The sequence below is a fragment of the Ursus arctos genome, unplaced genomic scaffold (assembly GCF_023065955.2).
Source record: "Ursus arctos isolate Adak ecotype North America unplaced genomic scaffold, UrsArc2.0 scaffold_17, whole genome shotgun sequence".
Classification (NCBI taxonomy): domain Eukaryota; kingdom Metazoa; phylum Chordata; class Mammalia; order Carnivora; family Ursidae; genus Ursus; species Ursus arctos.
This window is the reverse complement of record NW_026622841.1, coordinates 34675099-34688104: the sequence shown is the minus strand read 5'-3', so window position 1 is coordinate 34688104 and position 13006 is coordinate 34675099. Positions and strand designations below refer to the sequence as shown.

The 13006-nt window shown below is 43.4% G+C and overlaps 1 protein-coding gene across 4 annotated transcripts in view; it reads right to left on the bottom strand.

The window, feature by feature from the left end:
- Positions 1–440: 440 nt before the first annotated feature.
- Positions 441–13006, bottom strand: part of TPGS2 (tubulin polyglutamylase complex subunit 2) — a 67897-nt gene continuing 55331 nt past the window's right edge. For 2 of the 4 annotated variants that reach the window (XM_048218475.2, XM_026496219.4), the window contains 3 exons: positions 10465–10578; positions 2722–2882; positions 441–1506 (listed from right to left, as the gene is read on the bottom strand). In XM_048218475.2, the coding sequence (XP_048074432.1) occupies positions 1279–1506; positions 2722–2882; positions 10465–10578 (503 nt within the window). In that variant the 3' untranslated portion in view covers positions 441–1278. Of the gene's footprint in view, positions 1510–2721; positions 2883–10464; positions 10579–13006 lie in introns of all 4 variants that reach the window. The other 2 variants (XM_026496221.4, XM_026496218.4) reach the window with 1 other exon arrangement.

Here is a 13006-nt window from a genome sequence, read left to right as displayed (position 1 = left end):
CACTGCTCTCCTTTCCTCTTGGAGCCCCTTCCTTCTCTAGTATATAGCCTTTTGAAGTGTCCCGCTGATGCGAAGGGCACCATTGGTTCCTCTGCTGCTGCGCCTGGGCAAGGATTGACTTCAAAGTAACTCGGGATTCACTGGCATGGAGGCTGGCGTGCCGCAGTAGAGGGGACATGCCTGCTCGACCCCCTTCTACCTGACTTGTCTGGGAGCAGCAATCACTTATCTGGTGCTGCTCGTTCGTTCTCCATTTCATTTGATCAGTTCTGGCAGAAAAATACTTCTAACAGACAAACTTCAGCTATTACCCTTCACCGCCTGGGCCCTCTTTGTCCCTTTCTGCCACTCCATGAATTGCTGAAAGCTAGGAGTAGGCAGGACAGGTGGAAAGCTCTTGTTGACAGTGGTTTCATAAAAACTCTCTATGACGAGTCCTGTAAAACAATGCTTGGGAGTTTATTTTTTGTTTGTAAATGGTTCAAGTAGAGAATTGTCTCCTCTTAAAAAAAAAAAAAAAACTAGATAATTTTGGCAATATATAAACATCACACTGCAAAACCGGAAACAACAAACTTTATAGGAAACTGAGAAAGGACCAGAGTGAGAATTACGAAAAATAAAAAGAACATATACAATTGTATCTTCAAGAATTTCCATGGAACATTATGACCCATCAAAATAAGGTATCCACATTCTCTAACAAAACTGAACTGCTCTGAGTAAGGGCAGCACAAAAATATTCTAATGCAGTACTGCCCAACGGAACTTTCTGTGATGAGGGAAATGTTCCATTATTTCTGTTGTCGAATAGAGAAGCTACTAGCCACAGGAATACTCACAATGTGGCTAATGCAATTGAGGAACTGAATTTTTAATTTAAACAGCCACCTGTGGCTAGTGATTACCAATTGGACAGCACGGGTCTAATGCCACATGGGATAAAATCAGTGGTTTCTTTGGGGGATTTCTCTAATCACTGCGGAGGGGTGTAGAGGGTTGGGGGTGGAAAGAGAGGAAAGCTCTTAACAGCTCTATTTAACTATTTAAACAAGTTCAGAAACTCTCCACAGCTTTCAGAGTCAAGAGATGAAGAAAGGACTCTAGGGGAGACCTGAGTATGCCCTTGAACTCCTGGCTAATGCCAGCGGGAGTAAAAGGCCTAGGATTTGGCTCACTCAGATGGGAAGAGGCCTATGGTGCCATTCACAGAATCTGAGGCTTGGGCCATCTGTGCGTGGAAATCATTGCTGTGGGGCTGGCGGGGAGGTAGGGTGCTCATTTCCGGACAGGGTTCCCCAGGCTAGAAGAGGATTTAGAGGTGGACGGAGGACCTGGGGGCCCTTTCTGGCCACCTGCAGGCTGGGCTGGCCCTTTCTTTTTGGGGATTAAGGTCTTGTTCTTGCTCTTGAACACTCTGCTGGGATCCAGCTTGTTCACGAAGGAGTTGGTCTCTTCTGCAAGTAGGTCTGTGTTGTAGGTGATGGGTTTATACATGTTGAACCACTGCTGTAAGGGAGAATGGGGAGAGGTCACAATTCGAAGGAGAAAGGCGATTGTTTATGCTCTTTAGTGGGGACCCAGAGGTAGAGGTGGGGAGACGAGGCAAAGAGATGAACGTTTTTATGAAAAACTGCCTCAAAAATCTGTTAGCACTTCCTTTAGGTGAAAGTGGTGGCACGTACATTGCTTTATTCAGTCTCGTAACCTTCAAAATAAATTCAGCACAAGGACTAAGAATGCGAGTAAACTTCCTTCCTTCTGATCTAGTGAGCCCTGAGCATGGGGATGTAGGTCCCAGATCATCACTGTCCTTCTCACTGCTGTCCTCACACCAGCCACAGCCCGTCAGGTGGACAGGGCAGCACCTTCCCCACACTACAGAGGCCGATGGCAGGCCTCGGCTGAGGGAAGCGGCCTGTGCTGGTGCGCTCTTCCTCTCCTGGGCAAACGTCACGATGTTGACTGGCTGGATGTTAGGTGACGTGTGCGCAAAGTGAGGCCCACCAGATGAATACATGGAGCTGAGTCGCTAATTCACTGCCACCAGCCAAAGTCCTTCCAGGCACACCTGGTCTCAAACTAGGCGGTATGAGCAGTACCAGGCAACTCTGTTTGAAATGTTGCCCAGATCTGTAATATAAACAAGGCGCTACCATACACGGAATATTCTGTATCACTAAAAAGAACAGTTCTGTAATGTACTGATAGGGAATGAACCCCAAGATGGAGTGTTAAGGGAAAAGATGGTGCACAACGATGTGAGAGTATAGTGCTCCTGTGATTTAGAATAAAGGAACCAAAAATCACATGCATGTATGCTTTCTATGCAGTAAAGTACCTTGAGAAAAGCACAAGAAAAACGGAAACAGCGGCTGCCTCTGGGGGAGGCTGGGAGGCTGGAGAGCCTGGGAATAAGACTGACTTTCCACGCTTCCTGTGTGCACGTACTGCCCTTCTAAAACAACACTCAGACCCAAGCCCCCAATAAAATTTGATTAGAAGGAAAACTCCCAGGTGATTCTGAGGATCAGCCAAGTTGGGGAACCCTTAGTTCAGTGCTAAGTGAGGCTACCCACCTGCACTGGCACCATGTGCCTTGCTTAATGAAAATGCAGGTCTTCTGAATCAGACGGGAAAGCTACGAATCTGCAATTTAAGCATTTCCCCAGAGGTTCTGACACAGTCCGCTGTTCGAGATGGCACGTGGCTCTCCCTTACCTTGGCCTGCGGGCTAATGCCGTAGCTGGTGAAGGCATACTGCCACTGCGGCAGGCCCAGGTGTGTGATGAGCAGGCGGTAGTAGGCGGTGAAGGTATCTGTGAGAAAATGCCAGTATAACGCTCTGTCCAGGAACCAGATCTCGGTGTCTTGCGCCAACGCTGAAATAGCAGACGAAAGAAATGAACGGATGGCAGAACACTTTTCTCCTTTTATCTGTAAAGTCGATACAATCTCATGATTTAAAAAAACAATTCCAATAGTGGAAGGATGTAAAATACAAGTAAGAGTTCCCTTTTACCCCTTCCGAACTCCCAGGCCCACTCTCCCGTGGCCGCTGTTAGGGGTTTTATTGGTGGTCTTGTACAAATCCCGGATCAGTCAGCCGACTGACCTGTGTGCTGGGTGTTGGCCATCTGTGCATTCAGGCTGACCATTCAGCAGCCCCCTGCCCCAGTGGGGACAGACTGGGGTCTCAACTTTCCTGATGGAGACACACTCTGAAAAGCTGTCTTTCTTTTCTTTCTTTCCTTTCTTTTTCTTTTCTCTCTTCTTCACTCTTCTTCTCTTTCTTGATTTTATTCATTTATTTGAGAGAGAAAGAGGCTGAGCAAGAGAGCACAAGCAGGGGGAGCAGCAGAGGGAGAAGACTCCCCACTGAGCAGGGAGCCTGATGTGGAGCTCGATCCCAGGACCCTGAGATCACGAACGGAGCTGATGGCAGCCGCTTAATGGTCTGAGCCACCCAGGCGCCCCAAGGCTCTGGTTTTCTGAAGAGGTGTCCGTCAGGAAGCTGAAGGGCTGTAAGCAGCCACTGTGGGGGAGCGCAGACCAGCTCCTGTCCTGGGTCAGGCGGGAGGTCTGGGCTTAACTGGCCCAGGCCGGCCACAGCAGCAACAGCCTCGCACTCACTTCTCACCTTCTGTTCTTCGTCCTGCAGGCCTCTAGTTCATCTCCTAATGGCTAGAACGGCTTCCCCACCCTCCATCTCTTCCTCTTCCAACACTGCCTGTGCAAACATCCATTTCCCTCTCAATTCGGCCGTTCCTTTACTGAACCTGGACTTCCACTGCCATGTCCAAACTCCTTCCAAGCTGTGCATGAAGGGGAGCAGCTGGCCTTCTGACTTCGTCTCCTCATCCACAAGATGAACCAGGTAGCCCCATGATTTGAAACCGTCATTCCTTCCAAATCACATGCACTTTTCCACGGCATAGCTTTACCCCGTCTCTTTGCCTGGATGCTCCCCTTACCCCACAACCCCTCCCCAGCCCAAGATGTGGATGAAAGGCTACTTTGCAAAGTCGGTCCCTCATTTCTCTAGGGGTAAGATCCTGGCATCCATATCTTCTCACCCCGACAGGCTGAGAGCTACTTGAAGAGGGCTGGGTCTTGGCCACAGTCCCCAGGGCAGGGCCTGAACTGCTGCTGGGGGGCCAGGTGATAGCTGGCTGCTCCAGGGGCCAGAGCCTTCTCCTGGTTTTTTGTGTTTTTTTTTTTAATTTAATTTTATTATGTTATGTTAGTCACCAAACAGTATTTCATTAGTTTTTGATGAGTGTTCCATGATTCATTGGTTGCGTATAACACCCAGTGCTCCATGCAATACATGCCCCTCCTTAATACCCATCAACGGGCTAACCCATCCCCCCGCCTCCCTCCCCTCTGAAACCCTCAGTTTGTTTCCCAGAGTCCATAGTCTCTCATGGTTCGTCTCCCCCTCTGATTCCCCCCTTCATATTTCCTTTCCTTCTCCTAATGTCCTCTGTGCTATTCCTTATGTTCCACATACGAGTGAAACCATATGATAACTGTCTTTCTCTACTTATTTCACTTAGCATAATCTCCTCCAGTCCCATCCATGTTGATGCAATGGTGGGTATTCATTCTTTCTGATGGCTGAGTAATATTCCATTGTATGTATGGACCACATCTTTATCCACTCGTCTGTTGAAGGGCCTCTCGGCTCCTTCCACAGTTGGGCTATTGTGGACATTGCTGCTATGAACATTGGGGTGCATGTGCCCCTTCTTTTCACTACATCTGTATCTTTGGGGTAAATAACCAGTAGTGCAATTGCTGGGTCAGAGGGTAGCTCTATTTTTAACTTTTTGAGGAACCTCCACACTGTTTTCCAAGTGGCTGTACCAACTTGCATTCCCACCAACAGTGTAAGAGGGTTCCCCTTTCTCCACATCCTCTCCAACATTTGTTGTTTCTTGCCTTGTCAATTTTTGCCATTCTAACTGGTGTAAGGTGGTATCTCAATGTGGTTTTGATTTGAATTTCCCTGATGGCTAATGACGTTGAACACTTTTTCATGTGTCTATTAGCCATTCATAGGTCGTCGTTGGAGGAGTGTCTGCTCATGTCTTCTGTCCATTTTTTGACTGATTATTTGTTTTTTGGGTATTGAGTTTGAGAAGTTCTTTATAGATCTTGATACCAGCCCTTTATCTGTAGTGTCATTTGCAAATATCTTCTCCCATTCTGTGGGTTGCCTCTTTGACTGTTTCCTTTGCTGTGCAGAAGCTTTTTATCTTGATGAAGTCTCAGAAGTCCATTTTTGCTTTTGTTTTCCTTGCCTTTGGAGATGTGTCTTGAAAGAAATTACTGTGGCTGATGTCGAAGAAGTTACTGCCTATGTTCTCCTCTAGGATTTTGATGGATTCCGGTCTCACATTTAGGTTTTTCATCCATTTTGAGTTTATGATTGTGTAGAGTGTAAGGGAATGGTCCAGTTTCGTTCTTCTGTATATAGCTGTCCAATTTTCCCAGCACCACTTATTGAAGAGACTGTCTTTTTTCCATTGGATATTTTTTCCTGTTTTGTCGAGGATTAGTTGACCATAGAGGTGGGGGTCCATTTCTGGGCTCTCTATTCTGTTCCATTGATCTATGTGTCTGTTTTTGTGCCAGTACCATGCTGTCTTGGTGATCACGGCTTTGTAATATAGCTTGAAGTCAGGCAACGTGATGCCCCCAGCTTTTTCTTTTTCATCATTCCCTTGGCGATTTGGGGTCTTTTCTGGTTCCATACAAATTTTAGGATTGTTTGTTCCAGCACTTTGAAAATGCCATTGGTTTTTTGATCGGGATGGCGTTGAAAGTATAGATTGCTCTGTGCAGCAAAGACATTTTAGCAATGTTTATTCTTCTGATCCATGAGCGTGGAATGTTTTTCCATCTTTTTGCGTCTTCCTCAATTTCTTTCATAAATGTTCTGTAGTTTCTAGAGTATAGATCCTTTATCTCTTTGGTTAGGTTTATTCCCAGGTATCTTATGGTTTTTGGTGCCATTGTAAATGGAATTGATTCCTTAATTTCTCTTTCTACAGTTACACTGTTAGTGTATAAGAAAGCAACTGATTTCTGTGCATTGGTTTTGTATCCTGACACATTACTGAATTGCTGTATGAGTTCTAGTAATTTGGGGGTGGAGTCTTTTGGGTTTTCCATATAAAGTATCAAGTCATCTGCGAAGAGAGAGTGTTTGACTTCTTCTTTGCCAGTATGGATACCTTTTATTTCTTTTTGTTGTCTAATTGCTGTTGCTAGGACTTCTAGTACTATGTTGAATAACGGTGGTGATAGTGGGCATCCTTGTTGTGTCCTCATCTTAAGGGAAAGGCTCTCAGCTTTTCCCCATTGAGAATGATACTCACTGTAGGCTTTTCATAGATGGTTTTTATGAAACTGAAGAATGTTCCCTCTATTCCTACACTCTGTGAAGAGTTTTAATCAGGAAAGGATGCTATATTTTGTCAAATGCTTTTTCTGCATCAATTGAGAGTATCATATGGTTCTTTTCTTTTATTAATGTGTTCTACTACATTGATTGATTTGTGAATATTGAACCACCCTTGCATCCCAGTGCAAATCCCACCTGGTCGTGATGGATTATCCTTTTAATGTACTGTTGGATCCTATTAGCTAGGATCTTGTTGAGAATATTGGCGTCCATATTCATCAGGGTTATTGGTCTGTAATTCTCCTTTTTGATGGGGTCTTTGCCTGGTTTGGGGATCAAGGTAATGCTGGCTTCACAGAATGAGTTTGGAAGTTTTCCTTCTGTTTCTATTTTTTGAAATGGCTTTAGGAGAATAGGTATTATTTCTTCTTTGAATGTTTGGTAGAATTCCCTGGGGAATGCATCAGGCTGGACTTTTATTTTTTGGGAGGTTTTTGATCACTGCTTCAATTTCATTACTAGTTTGGTCTATTCAGATTGTCAGTTTCTTCCTGTTTCGGTCTTGGTAGTTTATAGATTTCCAGGAAGGCATCCATTTTTTCCAGGTTGCTTAATTTATTGGCATATAGTTGTTGATAATAATTTCTAATAATTGTTTCTATTTCCTTGGTGTTAGTCATGATCTCTCCCCTTTCATTCATAATTTTATTAATTTGGATCCTTTCTCTTTTCTTTTGGATAAGTCTGGCCAGTGGTTTATCAATCTTATTAATTCTTTCAAGGAACCAGCTTCTAATTTCGTTGATCTGCTCTACTGTATTTCTAATTTCTAATTCATTGATCTCTACTCTAATCACAATAATTTCTCTTCTCCTGTGTGGCTTAGGGTATACTTGTTGTTCTTTTTCCAGTTCTTTAAGGTGTAAAGTTAATTTATGTATTTGGGATTTTTCTATTTTTTTTGAGTGAGGCTTGGATGGCTATGTTTTTCCCCCTTAGGACCGCCTTTGCAGTATCCCATCAGTTTTGGACCAATGTGTTTTTGTTCTCATTGGTTTCCATGAATTGTTTAAGTTCTTCTTTGATTTCCTGCTTGACCCAAACATTCTTAAGCAGGATGGTCTTTAGCACTTGGAAGTTTGAATTTCTTCCAAATTTGTTCTTGTGATTGAGCTCCAGTTTCAAAGCACTGTGGTCTGAGAATATGCAGGGAATAATCTCAATCTTTTGGTATCATTTGAGACCTGATTTGTGACCCAGTATGTGGGCTATTCTGGAGAAAGTTCCATGTGCATTCGAGAAGAATGAGTATTCTGTTGTTTTAGGGTGGAATGTTCTGTATATATCTATGAAGTCCATCTGGTCCAGTGTGTCATTCAAAGCTCTTGTTTCTTTGTAGATTTTCTGCTTAGATGATCTGTCTATTGCTGAGAGTGGAGTCGTTGAGGTCTCCTATTATCAACATCTTATTATCAATATGTCTCTTATTTTGGTTAACAGTTGGCTTATGGGCTGCTCCCATGTTGGGGGCATAGATATTTACAATTGTTAGATCCTCTTGTTGGACAGACCCTTTAAGAATGATATAGTATCCTTCTGTATCTCTTACTACAGTCTTTAGCTTAAAATCTAATTTGTCTGATATGAGAACTGCTACCCCAGCTTTCTTTTGAGGTCGTTGGCATGAAAAATGGTTCTCCATCCCCTCACTTTCAGTCTGGAGGTATCTTTAGGTTCAAAATGAGTCTCTTGTAGACAGCATATGGATGGGTCATGCCTTTTATCCAATCTGCAACCTGTGCTGTTTCATGGGAGCATTTAGGCCATTCACGTTGAGAGTGATTATTGAAAGAAATGATTTTATTGTCATCATGTTGCCTGTAAGTCCTTGTTTCTATAGATTGTCTCTGTAAATTTGTGTTCTATATCACTCTTGGGGTCGTTCTCCTTTTATGGAACCCCCCCCCTTAATATTTCTTGCAGGGTCGGATTGGTGGTCACATATTCTTTCAGTTTCTGCTGGTGTTGGAAGCTCCTTGTCTTTACATCCATTCTCAAAGACAGCCTTGCTGGATAAAGTATCTTTGGCTGCATGTTCTCATTTAGTACCCTGAATATGTCTTGCCAGCCCTTTCTGGCCTGCCAGGTTTCTGTGGATAGGTCTGATGTTATTCTGATGTTCCTCCCTCTGTACGTAAGAAATCTCTTCCCCCTCACTGCTTTCAGGATTGTTTCCTTGGATCTAAGATTTGCAAATTGTACTATTATATGTCGTGGCATTGGTCTGTTCTCATTGATCTTGGGCGGGGTCCTCTCTGCCTCTTGCACACGAATGCTTGTTTCCTTCCCCAGATTAGGGAAGTTCTCAGCTACAATTTGTTCAAATATCTCTTCTAGACCTCTCCCTCTCCACCCCCTCAGGGATCCCAATAATTCTAATATTGGAGCGTTTCATTGAGTCGTTACTCTCTCAGTTTGATGCCTTGGTTTTTAATCTGTTTTTCCCATGCTGCCTCGGTTTCCTTCTTTTCTATCATCTTATTCTCTAGCTCACTAAATCGTTCTTCTGCCTCGTTTACCCTGGCAGAGTATCCAGTTTAGACTGCATTTCATACATAGCATTTTTAAATTCGGCTGGATTAGATCTTATTTCTGCCCTTAGAGATTCTATATTGTTGTTAATATTTTTCTCAAGCCTAGATATCACCTTGATAATTGTTACTCTGAAGTCTATTTCTGACATCTTGGTTATACCCATATCCATTAATTCTATGGCAGAGGCCATAGTCTCTGCTTCTTTTCTTTGTTGGGGGTTCCTCCTCTTAGTCATTCTGTTGAGGAGTGGTTGAGGAAGTGTACAGAGTCCAAAGTAGTAACCACAACCCAAGCAAGATGCACTTGTTTTATAGGGACCTTAGAGTTGTCGGCCTCTTGTTTTTCCAGCCTGTCTTTGGGGGGAGGGCCTGTAGTACTGTTACTCAGGCAACCCTGTTTAGACAGAGTTGTTCTGCCCCCCTGTGGGGTAGGGAGACGGGCTCAGGGAAAACCAGTTTTTGGGGCTTTTGTTCTCTGGCGGCTTGGCTTTCCGTGTCTCTTCCGAGAGTCAGAGTAGAAGTGACCACATCCAAACCTCTGTCTCAGAACAGAGAGATCACAGTCTGCTCTTCACTGAGCTCTCCAGGCCACACTGCCTCAATTTCTTTCTGTGCTGCTAAAAACCACAGTTTCCTGGGTTGTGTGCCCCATAGCAGCACTCCCAGGACCAGGCAAGTCTCTGCTCTTTGTGCTTCTAAAACTGCCAGCCATCCCTGGTTCGCACATGTACCCCCATAGCTCCAGGTTTCAGTTTGGGGGGCTGCCCTAAAGTCCTCGTTCCCACCCCCTGCTACTGTTCTGTGAGCTTGTGCCAGCGCCAGAGGCTTTTGCCTTCCTGGCACAAGTTCATGGAGGCTCCCTGCTTCATACTTCGAGACCAACCACTGGAGATATTCTGTTTGTAAAGATCCAGATAGATCTTCTTACATCTCAAACTGATTTCATAGGTGTTCAGAATGGTCTGGTAGATTTCCAGCTCAATTCAGGGGACTGGTTGAAATAGGGTCTCCTCCTCCTCCTCCATCTTTTTCCTTTGAGCCTTTTCCTCTTGAGTTCTTACCCGAGATCTTAGATTGAGGTCTACTCATTCAGGTTTTCAGGTTTTTAACTTGCCTACATGGAGAGGTATACAAGGAAGATAATGCTTTTCCTGGATGCTTTTCTAATGCGTGAGCCTGCTAGAGGAGTCTATAAACAGAATGACTATTTCTTTTAGTTTTTACTCATTTTCCTACTCCCATTGTTTTGTGGTAACTCACAAATGATGATAGCTTAAAAAAAGACTCTAGTGATTGGCCTAGAAGGGGATGCTCAGGGAGGACCAAAGGGGCTTTCTGGGTCCTTACATCTCCGGGAGCCCGGATGCATCTCCTGGGTCCAGAGAGGAGTATCCCTTTTGTGTCATGACTAGGGGGCAAGGTCATCCATGCAGGACCATGCTTGTCAATGATTCTTACCTGGTTTCCCTCTTTTGTAGACAAGGCAAACCTTCCCATTCCCATTGCAAGGATCCAGCTCAAATATCACGCTGCGAGAATCAAAGTGAGGCTTCTCTGGCTGGTTCTCACTGTCTGCAAACCCAGAAGTTAACAGTTACATCCAAACATAGTCAACTCAAACACATACTTATCCAGCATTGCTAGGGTGGGGAAAAAAAACAGGGAAAAAGCCTTATCTCAGACATATTCTTAACTATTTCCAATGTGGGCCAAATGAAATTGTTAAAAAAAGATTTATTTCAAAGAGAGAGCAAGTGTGGGGGCGGTGAGGAAGAGAATCCTCAAGTAGACTCCCCACTGAGCGTGAGACCCTGAGATCATCACATGACCTGAGCCAAAGCCAAGAGTCAGACACTTAATTGAATGAACCACCCAGGTACCCCCCAAATGAATTCTATACTCTAAATGCCCAGGAGCTTATCCATGGTCTAAGCCTTCTGTCGGGCTTCTCTATCACAGACAGACAGTGTCACAGAATCTAGGGGAAGGTGACACAAGGAAAACAAACTGAGCTTGCTGAGAGTTATTCCTGTTATTTGTGCTGGTTCTTGCTCATGACACTGTGTTTTTTCATGTGCCTAGTTATTTTTTAGAAGGAAGTACTTTCTGAAAAATTATTTATAAAAACAATTTGAGGTCTAAGATACTATTATCCTCTAGGGTGGAATTTTCTTTTTATATAAGAGCTTTATTCATTTGAAGTATACAATTTAATGGTTTTTAGTATAGTTACAGTTATATAACGATTAAGACAATCAATTTTAGAACATTTCTCTAGAGTGAATTTGTTTCTGCTAGTTCCCTGAGGAGATGAGTAACCTGGAATCAATTTAGTCCAATTTTCGGATTTAACATTTTCGGGGTCACAAGATGACTTACACTTGAGCTTCAGTCCATGAGAAAAATGGTTACTTCTGGTTTATTTTGTCTCCTAGGTACTGCTCTTCATGGTGCCAACCCAAAAAGTAGGTAGTTTTTATGGGTGCCAGTAACGCCTGGACTCTGTTTTATTCCCCTGGTCTCAAAATGGGGCAAATTCACAGCTTTCCAGCATTCTCACAGCCTGTTGTGAAAAGGGCAATCAATGTACCTCAAATACTGAATCTCTTCCCCCCCTGGATTTCTGTCTTCTGGATGTTGACCTGATATTATCTCATCATCTTGTTAGCTCTTTGATGTCTTTAGGGAGGTGGTTTTTATATTTTCCTCTGACTTCTCAGTTGTCTTCAGTAGGAAGGCTTCTCTGAATTACCTGTCTGCCATTTCCAGAAGGGGAAATCTCTTCTTCAGTTTAAGTATGCTCCTAAAAGTAACATATAGATGAGCTTTGCTTTTTATTTCAATCTGACGGTCTTTGTTTTTCAAAAGGGAAATTTCGTCCCAGCACATTTAATATTGTGATTGATCGGTCTTGTTTTATTTCTCCTAATGTTTTGTTTCCTAATTTATGTTTCTTATTTTTCCTCCTGTGATTCAATATTCCCTTATTAGGTTGGAGATTTAACGTAAATTTTTATTCCTTTAGTGGTTACTCTCTCGTTTGCATGATTACATCAATAGGACTTTACCCTTATTTGAAAACAACAGACCATTATTTCTCCTAAGCGAGTATGGTGTGCAGAATTCTAAGACCCTCAAGATTCCCGCTCCGTGATATCTATACCTTGCAGGACCTCCTGCCCTTGAGTATAGTCAGGACCTGTGAATATGATGTAGTAGTCACTCCCTTGATTAGTTTACATGATAGGAGACTGTTGCAGCAGACTGAAGAGGCATTTCCCTGCTTGCTGAGAAATAAACTGCCATGTTGTGAGAGGGTCACATGGCTAGACTCTAAGGGCAGCCTAAAGATGTGAGAGTGAGCTCTGGCTAACAGCCAGCAAGAAAATAGGGACTTAAGTCCAACAACTCCAAGAAACTGAGTAAGGCCAACCACTAGTGACCTTGGAAGAGGCCTCTGTACCTTGGATGAGATCACAGCACCAGGTGAACTTTCATTTTAGTCTAAAGACTCTAAGTGGAAGACCTTACTTATTTGTGGCTGAATTCTTGACTCATGAAACTGTTAGATAATAAATTTGTGGCGTCTGAAGCCATTACATTTGTGGTAATCTATTACATAAAAAATAGAAAGCTCAAACAACAAGACACTCTTGTTTCCCCCAACAAGGTGTATTATTTCTTCCCTATAGTAGGAGGACACCTTACACTTTCTGCTTCATTTCCTCCTTTGTCCTATATTTTCTTCTATTAAGGACCCCAAGAACACTCTATAATTAACTGCTGTAACCAACTACCAAAACTGAGGGCCTTGAACAACAGAAACTTGCAGTCTCACAATTCTAGAGGCTACAAATCCAAGATCAAGGTGTTGGCAGAGTTGGTTCCTTTGACGGTTGCAGGGAAACAATCTGTTCAATGCTTCTCCCTTAACTTCTGGTAGTTGACTGGCAAATTTAAGCTTTCCCACCCATCTCTGCCATCATCTTCAAATGGCATT